The 18295-nt window shown below is 46.1% G+C and overlaps 2 protein-coding genes across 2 annotated transcripts in view; one reads left to right on the top strand and one right to left on the bottom strand.

The window, feature by feature from the left end:
- LOC107120931 (neuronal acetylcholine receptor subunit alpha-7-like) overlaps positions 1-4903 on the top strand; it is a 158882-nt gene extending 153979 nt beyond the window's left edge. Inside the window, exon 11 of the mRNA XM_015423721.1 lies at positions 4388-4903. Within this exon, the coding sequence (XP_015279207.1) occupies positions 4388-4903 (516 nt within the window). The remainder of the gene's footprint in view (positions 1-4387) is intronic.
- Positions 4904-7536: 2633 nt separating this feature from the next.
- Positions 7537-18295, bottom strand: part of DNAH6 (dynein, axonemal, heavy chain 6) — a 267936-nt gene continuing 257177 nt past the window's right edge. Inside the window, exons 72-74 of the mRNA XM_015423720.1 lie at positions 9570-9721; positions 9070-9292; positions 7537-7640 (exon numbers count right to left, since the gene is read on the bottom strand). Coding sequence (XP_015279206.1) covers positions 7537-7640; positions 9070-9292; positions 9570-9721 — 479 coding nt within the window. The remainder of the gene's footprint in view (positions 7641-9069; positions 9293-9569; positions 9722-18295) is intronic.

The following is an 18295-nucleotide window of genomic DNA, read 5'->3' as shown; positions in this document are numbered from 1 at the left end:
CGGCTTGCCCAAGGTCATCCAGCCAGGTGCAAGTGGAGGAGTGGGGAATCAAACCCCGTTCTTCCAGATTAGAGTCCGCGCCCTTAACCACTACACCAGACTGGCTCCTAGTGTTTGGAAGCTGCAGCTAGTACAGAATGCTGCAGTTACACTGCTGGTCAGGGCCAGCTATGGGGAGCATGCAAACCTGATATTACAGCAATTATTCTGGCTACGGATCCACTCACAAACCCCGTTTAAGGTGTTGATATAGACCTTTAAAGTCCTACATGACTTGGGACTGGAGTATCTGAAGGACTATCTTCTCCCATATGTCCCTGCCCAGGAATTAAGATCCCAGGGAGATGCCAAAAGGATTTCTCTCTCTCTCTCTCTCTCTCTCTCCCCCTCCCTCCTCTGATTTGATTTATTTAAAACATTTATTAGCCACCTTACAGAACTTAAGGTGGCATGTTGTTTTTGTTGTTCAGTCGCACAGTCGAGTCCGACTCTTTGTGACCCCATGGACCACGTCACGCCAGGCCCTCCTGTCTTTCGTCATGCTTCGGAGTTTGCTTAATTTCATGTTCATTGTAAAAGGCGGCATACAATGTAGATAAAATATACACAATAAAATACATAAAAACCAAAATTTAAAATCACTATCTAGGACTGACAGTAAACAAAATCAAATGTGATCTTAAATAAAACCGTCTTCGACTGCTTCCTAAAGATCAAAAGTGACAAGGCCAGGTACATTTTTTTTGGAACCTGCAAGGGGGAGGGCTGTTCCCCCCCCCCCCGATTCTGCAAACCATGATTATCTTTAATTACATACATTATCTTTTGGAAAAAGCAATGACCTCTCACTGTGCGGTTGCTCCAGTGGTTTCTTCGGCCCATCTTGTGTGCGAACGTAATAAATTAAGTAATTTTTTTTAGCATTAAAAATTTGCCATCGGGGCACATTAGAATGCTTTTGTGTCTGTTAAATAGGCTCCATTGGTGTCCTGGGAGCTGACAGTTAAGGTGCAGCAAGGATCTGTAGGCAGAAATGCTTGGAGTTATCCCACTAGATATTCTATCTATTCCGTGCCACTGCGGGGGGGGGGGGGGGGGGGGGGCGGATTCAGCTCCCCGGGATTGGAGTAAAAGCTCCTAGATATCCCGGTAGGATTCACTTCTAAGTCACTAATCTTTTTGACAGTTCAGGAGCTGGACAATCTGGGCAGAGAGTTGAGTCCCATCTTTCCCATCCTTGTTCATACATAGATATCTTTATTAACTTTATTTAGGGAGAGGAGCTTTAGTTCATTAGTAGAGCACCTACTTTGCATGGAGAAGGTCCTACTTTCAGTCCATGGCACTTCCGGTTAAAAAGATCTGGTAGTAGGTAATATGAAAGATCTCTGCCCGAGATCCTGGTAACCCTCTGAGTAGACAGTACTGACATTGATGGAACAAGGGTCTGATTCAGTATTGTTGTTGTTCAGTCGCACAGTCGAGTCCGACTCTCCACGACCTCATGGACCAAATCCCGCCAGGCCCTCCGGTCTTCCGTCGTCCTCTGAAGTTGGCTCAATTTCATGTTCGTTGCATCTATGACACTGTCTAACTATCTCATCCTTTGCCGTCCCTGTCTTCAGTATTCCGTATAAGGCAGCTTAATTGGCCAACTAATGTTCACTGTGAAGATGAGCATGGCTTTGTAGTATCCGTTCCCCAAAGTTCTTATCATGTAGGATGGGGGTCCCCAATCTTATTGAGCCTGTGGATACTTTTAGAATTTTGAGAAAAGGGGATGGGCATTGCCACAAAATGATGGCTGCCATCATGGAGGGCTAGGCCAAGTAGGTAGTGGCCGCCAAAGGGTACTGGGGCCAATCACAAAATGCTGGGAATTTAAAAACCAAGTATCTCTTATTATTAAGTTAGTTGTTTCTAGGTTCTTCTGCTCCAGTGAGGTGGTGCAAAGCCAAGATTGGCTCTTTGCTTTGGGGAAGAAGCTAATGGGCACCAGGAAACCCATCAACAGGCACTGCATTGGGGATTACTGATATAGAAGAACAGACGAAGATCTATTCAGCCTAGCAGTCGGTTCCTAACAGGAGCTATCTCAGGGCTTCTGGAAAGTTGAAAACTGGCCTGAAGGAAAGAGCCACCTTCTTGTTTGTCTCCCAGCATCTGGTGTTTAAAGGTATCCTAACTCTGGACATGGATGCCACGACTAATACCCACATATACGCCTGTCCATTAATTTATCAGTTATACTTGCAGTGGAAATGTTGATTTTCTCCCCTAAATACTACTGACCTCCCATTGTCCCAGCTTTTGAAACTCATGTTTGCTAGCTTGCATAGGGGCTGCTGCTTGAGAAAACCAAGTTGAAAGCTTACAGGATGAGATTCATGGCTCTTTGGATCTTGGCCAATAAGTGGATTTGCATTTACTGGACATAAATCTCATTAGCAACATTTGGTCCAGTTCCTAGGGAAACAATGACCCGTCTGCGACATTTTCTCATCTGCCCTTCAGAAGATGGCAAATGTTTGAGTAGGCGTGACATTAACTGAGTTTGTAGCTTGGGGGTGGGGGTGTTTTTCCTCTGCAATTAAAAATATGTTATTTTGAAAAGGGCTTGTCTGTTGTGGTCAGTTCATTTCTATGTACATACTAAAATTATCTGGAAATATTTCTGATCATTTAGATGGCATATCCTAGCACTGACAGTAACAGCCGTTGCCCTTTTTACAGTAATTTGTAGAAACTGAGAACAGTCATACCTGCTGGCAGTTTTGATAACCACAATAAAGATTGGCTCTGGAAGGAACAAAGGAGCAGGCAGTTGGATGCCGTTGAGCCCATTTGCTTCAACAAAAGTTCATACAAAATGCCATTAGAATCCTTGAGAAAGGCCACTGCCGTAGCGCCAGAGTATAAAGACGAGCACTTCTGATTAATCCGAGACCCAAAGATTAGCACTGAATGTAAGCCATTCCAACTACATTTAATTTATTAACGGGTTCTAAAAAGGACCATCTTCAGGCCAGACTCAATCGTAAAATGCCGCGTCATGTAACATTATCTTGATGGCTGTTTCCCCCTTGGAAGGCACAGTACCAAGGGGATGACTTGTAGCGGAGAAAGGCCAGGAAAGCGAGCTCAACTTTTTCTGGGTTTCCCTCAGACTCTGACCACAAGCTGCTTCTCCCCCCACACACGCACATACACACACACTTGCGATCAGCTGATGCTCCTGGTTATTTTAAAAAAAAGCTGATGCTCCTGGTTACCTCAGCAGCTGCTGGTGGGAGTGCCCAGGAAGTGCTCCCCCCTCCCAAAGCAAGCAGTAGCTGGGCACTGTCACCCAGGCCCCAAAGGGAAAGGGGCAGAGAAATAAGAAAAGGCAGCTGCCAGTGCTGGTCTGCCATCATCTAGCTAGGAGGGTGAGCATCTGCCACTGCTGGGAAGCAGATGGTAATGCTTGCTGTAGATAGGGTGGAGGCAACGGCTAGCGAGTGAAGGTGCGGGCAGCCAGCCAAATAGCAATGGGAAGTGATGGCTGACAGCAGTGCCCTCACTAAACAAGTGGGCACCCAATCCGGCAGAGAGGTGGCGACGGGGCTTCCCAGGATGTGGGAAGCCATCTTGGATAGTCTGAAACAAGATGCTCTCTAGAGATGACATTAATATGCTAATGAGCTGTGCTGTCAGGGGTGTGGCCTGATATGCGAATGAGTTTCTGCTGTTGGGTGTGGCCTATTATGCGAATGAATTCCAGCTGGGCTTTTTCTACAAAAAAAGCCCTGACTGTACTGTAAGAGAAGTTATCAGAGGACTCCCTGACACTATCACCTTCTGAGGCTTTTGAGGTTAAAACTATTTTCAGCCCAGTTCTGAGGTACTTAGGATAATTTATTTGCTTATATTCCTTTTCCAACTGTAATGCCTAAAGGTCAATACAGATTTTACTATAAGAATCTTATTTTACATCATTTAAACTTATTTAACTAGTTACTTTCCAGTGGCTGGCCTTTTCAGTTTCCTGGAAGTACTAGAGATGTTTCAAAAATTCATCGATAATTTTTATTGTTGTGTCACTCTTAAGATAGTGGTTGTGTCTCTAAAATGCGATACTGAGAAATACCTTATAAAGCATCTATTTTTCAGAGGGGGCTGAAATGGAAAGGGGTAGTAATGGAAAGCTCAGATACCTGAAAAGCACATGTATCTGGCATCTCTGTCTTACTCCGATTAGTCTCACTCCAGTATGTGACTCCACATATGTTAATTTTCATAATGGTAATATCCCATCATTCCCCCCTGTAACTTCCTGTTACAGTTAGTGCTTATTATAAAGTTGGTCGGTTGAACTCTATGAACTGTTCATGTGTTCCCCCCCCTCCAGGTCCGTGTCATTTTGCTGAACTGGTGTGCTTGGTTTCTGAGAATGAAAAAACCCGGGGAGAGCATAAGACCCCTTTCTTGCAAATACTCTAGACCCCAGTCGAGCGTCAGCAGTGTGGAAATGAACGTCTTACCGGGACACCAGTCGAGCAACGGCAATGTAATCTACAGCTACCATGCCGTGGAAAACCCCTGCTGCCCACAGAACAGTGATGCAGGCAGCAAGGGGGGAAATGGCCCTGGCTCTTCGCCTGAAGACACTGAACTTCTGCAACAGAAAGCTTTAATGGACACTATCCCAGTGATCGTGAAAATCCTGGAAGAAGTTCAGTTCATCGCAGCTCGTTTCCGAAAACAGGATGAAGGGGAAGAAATCTGCAGCGAATGGAAGTTTGCAGCGGCGGTCATAGACAGATTGTGCCTTGTGGCCTTTTCGCTGTTTGCCATCATCTGCACGCTCACAATACTGATGTCCGCGCCAAATTTTATCGAAGCCGTTTCAAAAGATTTTACATAAGGACCCCAGAAACTAACTCACCTACCCACCCGACCCTGAAGTGTAATTTGGATATCATGAATTAATACCATAAGAAATGCTATACAATGTGATTGGAAACAGGGAAGTCTATTTCCTGTGCTGGTTTCAAGAGAGGAAAGGAGTTGAAATGGATTTCGACATTCAGTTGGCCCACACTCACACACACGCACACACAAACAAACACACAAGGTTAGAGCTTATAGGTACAGGATCAAGTACCTGACTTTGTTACCTGTTTCTTACACAGTGTCTTCTCCCTGTACACGTGCCATGATCTCTGATGAGTAGACAATAAACTAAGATGTACAGTGTATGTATTATTAAATAAATAGTCAAGTCTGTGTACTACTAGGAAAACACTAGTGAACATTTTGCTGTTTAACAAAAACTGAGCTGCATTGGTAAAACCCTTCCTAGAAACATGCTGTTTGCTAAATGTATCATTTTCAGTATTTATTTATTTTGTTTTGGCTCTTTGCTTCACACTGATTTCACCTAATGCATCACTCCGGTCTTGAATGATATTGTTAGTTGCACTTTGCCAAAGAAATGGCAAGTTTTAGCTTTTATGATCATTGTGATGGCCTGAAATATTCCTCCAGTTTATATAATAATGTTCATTTCAATGCAATAGATTTTTTTCTAAAGGGTTAAAAATGTTTCCAGTGTCCAACATGTTAATTTCCCCCCCTTATTGTAGGAATTACAACAAAAACAATTGGATCAAATGATGTCTGGATCATTTCGGTACTTGTCCTTTCCCCTTAGTTTGTGAGCTCTGGCAACACATTTTCTCCTTGCTTGTATACACTTCCAGTTTCCTCTAATCACAGGCATCTGATTAGGAACTGATCACTGATTGTTCCTAATGCCTTGGAATTACAGTTCCATCCGCCTGTACAATACATATGTGTCAGCATGCAGAGTTAAGGAAGCGATAAGTGTAAATCAGATTCCTGTTCAGCAGCACATCTGAATGTGCATCCAAGCAAGTTACAGTTTATCAGCACTACACTGCTTTGAACGGGATACGAATTCCGATGCGTATTCGAATGCACATCCCATTCCACATCTTCACACCACTTCCTTGCACATTAACACCTCATTTATGCATTACTAGAGTTACAGCATAACTATTACGTACAGGTAGAGGGACAAAATTAGAAGCTGTTTGCCACAGACAGCAGTGTGTAAAGAGAATCTATTAAAACGGTGGCAATCTATGTGGCAGTTTTCTCCCATCACCCTCATCTGCTGATGCAAAGATTATTTTATGGTGTGACGGAAGCTTCAGATAACCAGGTGATAATGTGGTAAATGTAATAATTACAGTAATAGCTGAAGTCATGGAACTGCGGCTGCTTATACCAATTAACTCTTCATGCAAGGCAAAACTTAAATTTGTACGAATATGGGCGTGGTAAAAAGGAGCGCACCATTACTATAATGGGCTTTTTTTGTTGGCTATCCAGTATGCTCATTCTCAAATGGTTTACACTAAGAGGAGGCAACCTTTTTGGCTCAAATGCCCCCACAATGTCTACCTGTGAACGGCTTTGCAGGCCAACTAAACCTGGAGAAGAGGCAAGGGTTGTACTTGCCCAGACACTGGGAGCAAGCTGAGCTCTAGCAGCTTTGTCAGCACTTTAGGGTTGGGAACTGGTCTAGTCTCTTGAGTAAAGAGATACTGGCCCTGTCAGTGGAACAAAATGAGAGCCAGTTTAGTGTAGTGGTTAAGAGCAGAAGACTCTAATCTGGAGAACTGGGTTCGATTAAGCCAGCTGGGTGGACCTTGGGTCGGTCACAGTACTTTCAGAGCTCTCTCAGCCCCTAAAAACAAGTCTAGCTCAGCACTAGCATAACACTAAGAGCTAGAACTTGCAGCTGCCAGGATCTCCTAACTATTCTACACACAATGTCATATGATAATAATTATTATTAGTGGAGCAAAATGGTTTAATGTGCTGCAGCTTAGGATGCATGCTGGAGGTGGGGGAGGGTTGCATACCCTGGGGTTAAGTTTCTGCAAGCTGCCAAGTCATCTGGATGAAGGGGACAACCAAGCATTTGTTGTGTAAAAATAACCAAACGAGTATTTCCCCCCCTGAAGTATTTATTGCTTAAATTTTACAGATAAACCAGAATCAACCACTTACAGGCTTGCTGTCAGTATTTTTTTTCCCTCCTACGAAACTTCCCCCATTATAAGCAATTTACATTCACAAAGAAAAGGAGATACAAAAGCTTATGGCACAGGATTCACAATAAGTGGCTATTCTGATGCAAATCATGTTTCTTTGTCTAAGACATGCACGCACTTCATGGTAGATTTTAAAAAAATTAACTGTATGACAGATGCATGAAACATAGGAGTGGTGAGTGAATAAAGGATGGGGAAAGGAGGAGGGCAGACAATGAAAGCGGCATCCCACTTGCTTAGAAAGGAGAATGCAAATGTTTAAAAATTCCACTGGAAGGAAGGCCTGGCCTTCTGACAGTGTGATTATATAGCCTACCAGTACTGTGGGCTTGGCACTGATATAACGCTGCAACCCAATGCTGAACACGCCATGTAGACATCCTCTTGGCGGATGGCAACAACCCTGTCCCAGTTAGTCCTCCAGCTGGCAAAGCAACGCAGATCCTTTGGATATCCAATAGTCACTGGGCCGTTCAGAAGGCAACAAGACCGTGACCACGAAATTGGTCGAATGACCTAGTTCCAAAAGTGAGGAGAAAGTTGTTACCATATGTCAGTCTATAGCAGCATCAGCTGCCACTCACACATGCACATGTGCATGCACAAAATACATCTCAACAGACACCTAAGACGCACAAAAACACACAAAATACATCTCAACAGACACCTAAGCTGGTAACAATGCAATGAAAATATACCTAAAATAAGTATAGAATGAATCTAATCTCACCGATAGTAAAGCCCCAGGCATAAGCCAAAAGACTTGGTCTCTGCATTCCATTTGGTTTCTTTTAATCCTGGATACATACTTAGAAGTCGTAGGCACACTTAAATGATGTAATACATAAATGAAGGAAAGTGGTTTGTGTGCCTAAACTTGGAGATCTTTCCTCCTATGTTTCGATGGGAGCTCAGTGCAAATAAGGTGCTAATGAGAATGTTAGTGCCATGAACAAAGATTTCACAGCTTCGCATAGACATCACCTATTGCAGCCTTTGAATAAATAACGAATTGGCAGTTATAAGGCCTGAAATTACAAAGAATATAACATATTCTTTGTTAAAACTCTGTGTCCTCCTTATAATGCCTGCTGGGGAACTTCCATGCCGTCCACAGGATCAGCAAGGGCTGAACCACAATAATCTGATGGACCCAGCAGGCAGCAGTGCGGAAATGCTTCAATTCTTGCCCCTGGAAGATTTCAGCTAATATGTCCCCTCCTGCAACTATGTATATCCGACGGTTCAGCCACCAAATACTGAACAAGAAGGGTGGGTACATGGCAGCTGGAACATGCTTCTGTGAAATCTGTGAAATCACAAAAATGTGAATACTCAGGCAAAAGGGGTCATATGGTCTGGGGATCACAGAGAGCTCTACATCTGTGGTTCATATCAGGAAAAAAGGGGAGTGTGAGCATTAGGAGAAGACACTGCGATAGTATTGATCCAAAGGGAGAAAGCCACAAGAAATATATCCTTGAGATGCAGCCTGTGACTCTATGACCAAACATAAATTTAGACTGTGGTTTTGGGTCTTGGTCACTTGACATTATTGATAGAGAAGTAGAATATGCCAACATAAGGTGACGACACCTTAGTCCACAAGAGTTTAAGGGGGGGGGGAAACCAGAACTGTGATGGAAAAGAGAACATTAGTTTACCAAGTTGTCATTTTGCAGAATTAGGAAAAAAAACAAAGGCCACTCCCTAACTGAAGTTAAGCACTTTGAAATCTCATTGATTTCCGGGGGAAGGGAGGTAAAAGCGCTTAACTTTTACTGGATTGTACCCTAAGATTTTAATGCCTCCGAGGAACAGCTTTCAGGTAACAGTTAGTCTGAGTCCGTGTCTTGGTTGCCCACAGAAGCAGATGTTTTATGTCCTGCATAAAACTGGCTTATGAAAATTGACAGGAGGTATATACGGTTAAGGAAAGCGTTACCTGTGGTAGATAGAGTTCCTGCCCTAGCCCCGGTTTTATAAAGTGGGGCATGATACAGCGTGGGACTTGGTTCGTAATTTTGCTGCGGCTCAAAATGCACCACTGGCAACATTGGGTTCATTTGCCTTGGCAAAGCATCTTCTATAATCATCTTCTCATCATCCCAGCGGCTGGCATCCATAAACATCCCATGGACCAACAAACCATCTTCAGGAGATGGCAGCTGAAAGAAATGCCAACAGTGGGTGGGGGGGAAATCTCTCCAGCCTAGACTCTTGACAAAAATGAACTGAATAATCAGAATAGATAGAAGCAATCACTTATTTAAAATAATATGCCATATGAATGTAGGCCCTTCTGATATATGGAAAGAACATTATATAGATATATATAGCATTATAACAAAGTGCTTACCGAACATGCATATCTCATTTTTAAAAGAGGATATAATGATTTCTTCTTTCTGTGCAACTAAGTGCCAAGTACAAATCAGAACGTACCAGGGCATCCATTGGCAATTCATTTCCAAAATGAGATTGTTTTGAAGCTTCTGAAACTTGTATTTGATCTCGGTAGACGGGAATGATGGTGTAGCTAAAACTAAGCTCATCGATTGGTAAGTTATATTTTCGCGCATGGTTCTGAAGAGTGCCTAACAAATACAAAATGTACACAATTTAAATCAGTAATTTGAGTATTTTTCATTGAGAAGGAAAGCAGGCATCATTTAATGAAAGAAAAGGGAAAGGACCAGCACTTTCACAAATGAAATGACTTCTTGACAAAAAGGCTAGCTGGGTGATTTAATTTTCCATAATTTACAGGGTCTTTTTTTACTAGACTGCATGATGACTGTGAACTGCTCCCCTGAGCTTTAAAAAATGATGAAAACTTAAAATCTCATCAGATTTTGATCCTGGTTTATTTGGAATGTCTATATTAAATATTTCATTCAAGATTTGTATAGTTTTTTATTAATTCATGATACACAGAGGGAAAACAGCCCTTTTATTCTTTTTTGAACTGACTTTTATTTCTGAGTCATTACCTCCTGAAGTAAATTCTCCCCTCACAAACATGTTGCATGGGTTGGATCCAACGCAATTTGTCTTTCCCATTTGATCTTTCCCACTTCCCCTGTCCCTAGGCAGCTATGACCATCCCCAGGTTGTGGGTCGTGATGCTGTAATGGGGAGGGGACAGGGACAAAATCTTTTCTGTCCACTGCGGCTTCCTGACCAACATGCCTGTTACATTGTGCAGGTCCTGAGACTTCCCGAGGGTCAGAAATGGCTGCTGGAGGAGGGGAAAGTGAGGAAGGATTCAGCCCAATTATATACAACCCATTGCAAAGAAGATTGCCATTAAAGCAAAGCTGGAGAGGCCAGCAGGAAACAAGGGGAAAAATAATCACCAAATGTCTCAGAAAACAGAAGTGGTGCTTTTCACTTGGTACCTAAAACTGAACTGAGAAAATGAGTGTGTGTATGTGGGGGGAAGTAGGGGGGAAGGAATTTCACAGAAGTGATGCCACTACTGAAAAGGCCCCATCCCTTGTAGGTGTCAGCTGAGTAAACTCTTCAGGAAAACTTAGGCTTTATTGGCATACCGGTCTGTTGTTCTGCTACAGGTACATTGTTAGGAATAACGATTGGAGTAAGGGACTCCAATATACTCTGATGCTTCAACTAGCTAAGCAAATGAACTTCAAGCACTCGCGCGGGAATTCTCCCGGTGGGACATTACATCATGAACGGGAGACTCTCCCCACCCCGAGAGCAGAAATAGTCACAACGATAGTGGAACTCAAGCCCTCCCTTCTCGTCAACGTTGTGCTGATAACGCTGTCTGGCTGAGCCAGTTCTCACGGATGAAAGCAAGCCTCCCTTAAGTTACCCATGTCAGCAAAGCAAGCATGCACATGTGCGCAAGGGTCAGGGATGAATGTAAACAAAGAAAGCATGGCAGCTAGCTGACATCCTGCTCCCCCAAAACCAAATCAGCCTCCTCCCAGAATGCCCGGGAGATCTCTCGGTTTCCCCGGGAGACGTCTTTGGAACTCCCTCAAGAGGTCAGGGGCTCGAATAGCTCTTGCTGCCACCCATTCCTGGTGTTGGGGACCAAAATGCACCCATTCTACAAGATAGTACAAGCGTCCACACTTCAGTTTAGAGTCCAAAATCTCAGAGATCTCGTAGTGTTCTTCCCCCTCCCCCAAGAGGGGGAGGAGGTTATCGCAGGTTCAGGGTGCCATTGATTAGGGCTTGGACAGGGCTTCAGAAGGCTGAAATGGAAAATTGGATGGACATGTTTCAGATTTTTAGGTAACTCCAACTCAACAGTCACATCATTGATCAGCCTAGTCACTTTAAAAGGCCTGATGTACTTCCACGTTAATTTTCAACAGGATTGAGAGAGTCTCAAATTCTTAGTGGACACATACACAAGATCCCCAGGCTGCAGAACCCAACCCTCCACCCTTTTCTTGTCAGCCTGGTGCTTGTAAACTGCCTTGGCAGCTTCCAGTGTCTCACAGATTTTTGACCATGATTCTATCAGCGTTTTGCACCACTCCGTTGCGTCACCCCCCTTCCCTAATTCCGTGTTGAGGAAGGGAACCGGGGGACTGTCATAGCCCACTGCAGCTTTAAACGGCGAAACACCCGTGGAAGAATGATAAGCATTATTATAACACAATTCAGCCAAGGGCAGCAAGTCAACCCAATTGTCTTGTTGAAAGTTTGTGATACAACGCAAATATTGCTCCAGGGTTTGATTAATCCGTTCTGATTGGCCATCAGTTTCTAGGTGGTAAGCACTGCTTAAGGCACGTTCCACCCCCATAAGGTCCATGAGCTCCCCCCAAAACTTCGAAATAAATTGAGATCCGCGGTCCGTTATTATCTTGAGTGGCAACGTGTGAAGCCTGAAGACATGTTGGAGGAAGGCTTTCGCTAATGACCGGGCTGTTGGCACACTGGGAAACAAAATGAAATGAGTTTGCTTGGAAAACAGGTCCATGATTACCCAAATTACAGTCAAGGACTTGCTAGGTGGTAAGTCCGTGATAAAATCCATCAAAATTACTTCCCATGGTCTATTGGGAGTTGGCAGTGGCTTTAATAACCCTCACCGGTCGGGGCTTACACATAATGCAGGTTTGACAAGAGTGTACAAACAGGGATAGATCCTTGCGCATGTGCAGCCAGCAGAACTGGTGCTGTAACAGATGCAATGATTTTACAAATCCCAAACGGCCAGCCGGCTTAGATCCCTGCACTGCAGCTAACACGTCCCCCCTCAGCAGTTGTGGAACAAACATTTTATTTCCTTTATACCAGCAGCCATTGTCCCACTTTTCCAAATCCCCCGCCACCCCAATTTCCTCCCGGTCAGACTGCGAGAGGGTGGAGGCAAACTTTCCCTCCCAGGAGGGGGAAAGGGGGAGGCTGTTCTTCGCCTGCCGTCATGTCATCACTGCTCCACCCAATTGGGAGGGAGTAAACATTGAGTCCAGGACCTCCTCCCTTTGGTTCTCGTGTTGCGGGAGGCAGGACAAAGCATCCGCCAGAGAGTCCGATTTGCCTGGGAAATGGTACAACGTGAACTGAAACTTAGAGAAAAAATCAGCCCATTGAAGCTGCTTGGCATTCAGGTTGTGAGGGGTGCGCAGCACTTCGAGGTTTTTATGATCAGTCCAAACCTCAAATGACACACGGGCCTCCTCCAACCAATGTCTCCACGTGGAGAGCGCCAGCCGGATTGCCCCTGCCTCCTTATTCCATACTGACCAGTTTCTTTCTGTGTCATTAAATTTGTGGGACACATATGCCAAGGGATGGAGCTTGCCATCTCTGCCCCCTCTTGCAAGATTACCCCTCCCATGGCGACATCTGACGTGTCGATGTGGACCACAATTTTTTTCGTTTCATCCGGGTGCGCTAACACCGGTTCTGTAGTAAACAGAGCCTTTAAGCGATTGAACGCTTCCTGGCATTTGGGAGTCCATGCCAGCTTTGCGCTGGGCTTAGTAGCTTCCGGCCCCTTCCCTTTGGTTTTCAATAAGTCCGTTAGGGGCAAGCCCACTTGGGCAAAGTTTGGTAGAAAATTTCTATGGAAATTGGCAAATCCCAGGAAACTCTGAAGCTGACGGCAAGTTTTGGGAGCTTCCCACTCCAGCACATCTTTCACCTTCCCCAGGTCCATCCCTATCCCCCTTTGGGAGATGTGATAACCAAGAAAATCAATCTCAGTCTTATGGAACTTGCATTCTGATAGTTTGGCAAAAGTTTGTGCTTGTGTAATGTCTGCAGCACATCTCTCACCAAATGCACATAAGAGGTTTTGTCAGGGGAGTACAGTAAAATGTTGTCCAAGTACACAAGGACCCCCTTGAACAGGAGCTTGTGCAACACTTCATTTATTAGGTTCATAAAAACTTCAGGAGTGCCCTGGAAGCCGAATGGCATCACCAGGTACTCGAACTGGCCGAGGGGGTTGTTGAAAGCTGTCTTGTATTAGGGGGGTGTTGAAAGCTGTCTTGTATTCATCCCCCTCCTGTATGTGCACACAGAAATAAGTGTCTCACAAGTCAAGTTTAGAAAAGATTTTTCCCTTAGCAACTTCAGCCAAGAGATCTTTGATCAATGGCATGGGGTAGGCATTTGTGGAAGAGACTGCATTCAATCCACGATAGTCAGTGCAAAGTCTTAAGCCACCATCCTTTTCGCCCCGAAAGAGGCTGCAAACGGGGAAGTAGCCAGCCGGATTAACCCTCTGGCCAAGTTTTTGTCTATAAACTTCCGCAACTCCACTTTTTCACCGGGGATCATAGCACAGAGCTTTCCCTTCGGCATCTTACGGCCCAGCAATAACTCAATTGCACAGTCAGAGTTGCGGTGGGGTGGGAGCCCGTCAGCTTCTTTCTCTTCAAATACCCTTGACAAGTCTCTATATTCCCTCAGGATTTTTGGCAAGTTCCTCCGTAGCTAAACACCCAACGCCGGTTCGCTATCAGGAGCTACTCCCCACTTTGGGTTCCAAACATGGTATTGACATTTAGGGGAGATGGACAATCCTGTTGCTCCACAAGATATATGGATCATGTCCATGGACCCAAGGGTTTCCCAACACAAATGGGCACCTAGCCCCTAGCCCCTGGTGACACCACAAAAGTTTAATCTTCCCAGTGGTCCCCAGCCCCCATACGCAAAGGTGCAGTCTCAAATCTACAGGGCTCTTTCATCGGGGACCCATCCATTTGGGTAAAAATTAAGGGCTCTGCCAACCGAATCACGGCAGCCTCGAGACCCGACACTAGGGAGGGGTGGATTAGATCCCTCCTGCATCCCAAGTCTGAGGCCCTGGACCCTGATGTGCGTTCCCATGGCGGGGCTCATAATAGTAACAGTCACAAAAAAGAGGGGTGGATAGCTGCTCACCACTTTCGGCGCATCTGTGGATGGGTCGTGCTGTGCTGCGCCACTTACAGCAGGACCTGGCCTTTTCCCACTGGTTCCATCTCCTCCTCCTCACTCGATTCTGGCTCCCACACTTCCACCTCGGTTTGCAGCACACGGGGGTTCTTACTTTTGCCGTCCCCTTCTTTGCAGGCATGTCAACCCAGCGCTTGTCACCTTCTCCCCCCCTGTAGCCTCCCCCAAAGGGCAGTTGCCTGCGAAGTGGCCCCGATTCCCACATTTCAGACACAACCCCTGTTTCATCCGTTGCTCGCAGACTGAGACTTTCACCGGGGTTGACCGTGCCAGAACCGTGTTGTCCAAACGCATCGTGCGCAGCCAGCTTTTGGCATTCTCCACCTCCTGCATCCATGCCAGTAAGGTTCTTGGGTCCCTTGAACTCAGGACGGTGTTTCGGATTTCAGTAGTCAGCCCCAGCCGGTATTGCTGAGCTAATACCGGGTCAGACCAGTCATGGATTTTGGCAGCTTGCCGTTGAAATTCCATCGAGTATTCTCGAACTGTCAACTTGCCTTGTTTAAAGGTGCGGAGGAACGCTTCTGCCTTCTCGGCAGCGGTGCGGTCCTCAAAGCGGGCCCTCAGCGCCCACATAAACGCATCTACGCTCCCCAGCTCCACCGCATCCAGGTTGTGTAGACTCACATACCAACTGGTTGCCACCCCCTGCAAACGAGAAGCGATAAAGTCCACTTGTTGCTCCTCGTCCAGGAACAAATGAGCCCACCGCTCCACAAACTTCATCACTCGCACAATAAAGGAGAGGTTCTCAGGATCGCCATCAAAAGTCACATCCAGTAAATCCTTGGGCCACAGAGGGGCTGGTGGAGCCCCAGGGACCGCAGGATGCGGAGCCGGGGGGGAGGAGGCAGCGGGGGGGAGGAGGCGACAGCTGAGGGACCGGTTGGCCAGGAGGCAGCTGAGGGACCGGAGGGGGGGAACCACCAGGGGGCCCTGCTGAGCGGCCAGCTGGGTCTGAACCACCTGGGCCACCATCCTCAGCAAGGTATGGAGCAACTGCCCCATGTCCCACATCACTGTGCGGCTGTTCAGTTCCAGGCTATCTACGTCCCTTCCTGGGCTTAGCGAAGACCTCGATGGGAATGTGATGGGTCTGCTTGGGGTCACCCCTAAGCTTCCCGAGCTCAGCCGGGGGTCATACACACTGTCTTGACTCTGACTCCCCGGCATCGACCAGGTAGTCTGCGTGGAGTCCCCCAGAAGTCGGCCCCAATCCCGCTCCTTGCAGCGATAGGTTACTCCTTTCCCCAAATGTACAGGGATGAACGACACCACTGGCCGAGGGGTGACTCCTCCAACAGTAGACACCGGCCCTCCAGGACTAGCAGTCGTTAACGGGGCTGTCATCACTGGTGCGCCCATTCCCATAGTTGTCGGGGGGGTCCCAGGCACCGTTGTAATGGGCACCGTGGTGGGTACCGTGGTAGGCACCCCAGTACCACCAGGTCCACTCATCTAGACTAGGAGAGACTCGGGGCGATGGACAAAATAGGCTTCCTAACAATTCTGTCAGGATCAACAGCAAGCAGGTCCAAACACACTCTTCAGGAAAACTACTGGTCTGTTGTCACTGCTACAGGTACATTGTTAGGAATAACTATTAGCGTAAGGGACTCGCTACATATACTCTGATGCTTCAACTAGCTAAGCAAATGAACTTCAAGCACTCGCGCGGGAATTCTCCCGGTGGGACATTACATCATGAACGGGAGACTCTCCCCACCCCCTGAGAGCAGAAATATTCACACCGATAGTGGAACTCAAGCCCTCCCTTCTCGTCAAGGTTGTGCTGATAACGCTGTCTGGCTGAGCCAGTTCTCACGGATGAAAGCAAGCCTCCCTTAAGTTACCCATGTCAGCAAAGCAAGCATGCACGCGTGCGCAAGGGTCAGGGATGAATGTAAACAAAGAAAGTATGGCAGCTAGCTGACAGTAGGCCCCTCTTCTTTATAGTGAGGTAGTTACCACACCAGTTGCCTCATGGGAAGGGCATTCCAGTAGCGATGACCTGAATTCCGGTGAAGTAACCATGTCAGTCTATTGCAACAAGGAGTATGGTGGCGACTTAAATATCAACAGATGTAGCCTCTAAGGTGAGACCAGAGACCTCTTTGTTTTAGCCGTGACTCGTCCAGTCTTCAAAGCATAGCATACTACAGTAGTCATGCCTGAATGTGATCATTAATGGTGGCCAAATCTCACTTTTCCAAGGGAGGATGACAGAGCTGGTGAACTAACCAAATTTGAAATCTCCATTTTCACCAGTAGATCTAATAGTACCCCCCCCCAAGTGGAAACCTAATCCTTCAGGGGACGGCATCCCTGTCCTGAACAGGCTGAACTCTTGGTTGGCACGGTTATTACGTCATTTCACTCATGCCTGGAATAAGTTTCAGTTTACTGGACCTTGACAGAGTCATTACAAACCAGAGAGACCTGTTCAGGACAAGATGGAAAAAAAAAAAAAAGGCAAAGATCACATATGGCATTTTCATGTAGATGTTGAAGACCATGGGCGAACAGACAGCTCATGAATGCCAGCAGAAACTCCCCAGAACCAGAACCACCAGAATGCAATACCCACAATATCCATCTCGCTAACCAATCCAGAAGAATATTGTATCCAATGATACTGAAAGCTGCCAAGAGGCCCAAGGGACTCATCAGGACCATACTGTCCTTGTTTTTCTCTCAGCAAGGCCATCCCATCAAGGTGACTGAGGCAGTTAAAGCTACAAAATCAGGTTGGAGACCCAACTGAAATGGGACTTTCATGTGAATGTAATTTATTTAGAAAAGAGTCTTGTGAGCTTTTGTGGATGTCATAAAGAAGAAGAGGAGGAGGAGACTGGATTTGTACCCCACCCGTCACTACCCGAAGGAGTCTCAGAGCGGCTTACAAACTCCTTTCCCTTCCCCTCCCCACAACAGACACCCTGTGAAGTAGGTGGGGCTGAGAGAACTCTGAGAACTGCTTGTCAGAGAACAGCTCTGAGAGAGCTTGTGACTGACCCAAGGCCACACCAGTAGCTGCATGTGGAGGAGTGGGGAATCAAACCCGGTTGTCTCAGATTAGAGTCCACACTCCTAACCAGTACACCAAACTGGCTAAATAAATTTTGATTTGAGTTCAGCAGCATTTTAAGAGACTAACAAGATTTTGGGGGTACGACTTTTTGTGAAGGAAAGCTCTGATGAAAGTGTCTGACGAAGGGAACTTTGACTCTCGAAAGTTCAAATATCTGACATACATTAATCAGGCAGCTCCTAAATGGTCCACAGTATTAACATTTTGGAATGAATGGCATTTCCTTCTTTCTAATCTCTATTAATTTCTCTTTCACCACAAAGGGACAAAGCAATGGATAATTTTTAAAATCTATATATCTAATAGCCAACTTGCCCCCGGAGTGTGGATCGCTAGATCAGCGCTCCGGGGGCAGCTGGGGGGCCGGGGGAGGTTTGTGTACACGTGGGCCAGTCCCCACGTGTGCACAAAAATAAAAGAAGTTAAAAAAAATTCGGGGGGATGTTTAAATCCCCCCGAAAGTGCAAGAGCGTCTCCTGCGCGTGCGCAGGAGACGCTCTGCGAACCCTGCCGCCGCCGCCTCTGGCCGGCCGGCAAGACATGCACAAAAATAAAAGAAGTTAAAAAAAATTCGGGGGGATGTTTAAATCCCCCCGAAAGTGCAAGAGCGTCTCCTGCGCGTGCGCAGGAGACGCTCTGC

This window comes from Gekko japonicus, unplaced genomic scaffold (assembly GCF_001447785.1).
Source record: "Gekko japonicus isolate JY-2015 unplaced genomic scaffold, Gekko_japonicus_V1.1 scaffold48, whole genome shotgun sequence".
Classification (NCBI taxonomy): Eukaryota; Metazoa; Chordata; class Lepidosauria; order Squamata; family Gekkonidae; genus Gekko; species Gekko japonicus.
This window is presented reverse-complemented; position numbering and strand designations above follow the sequence as displayed.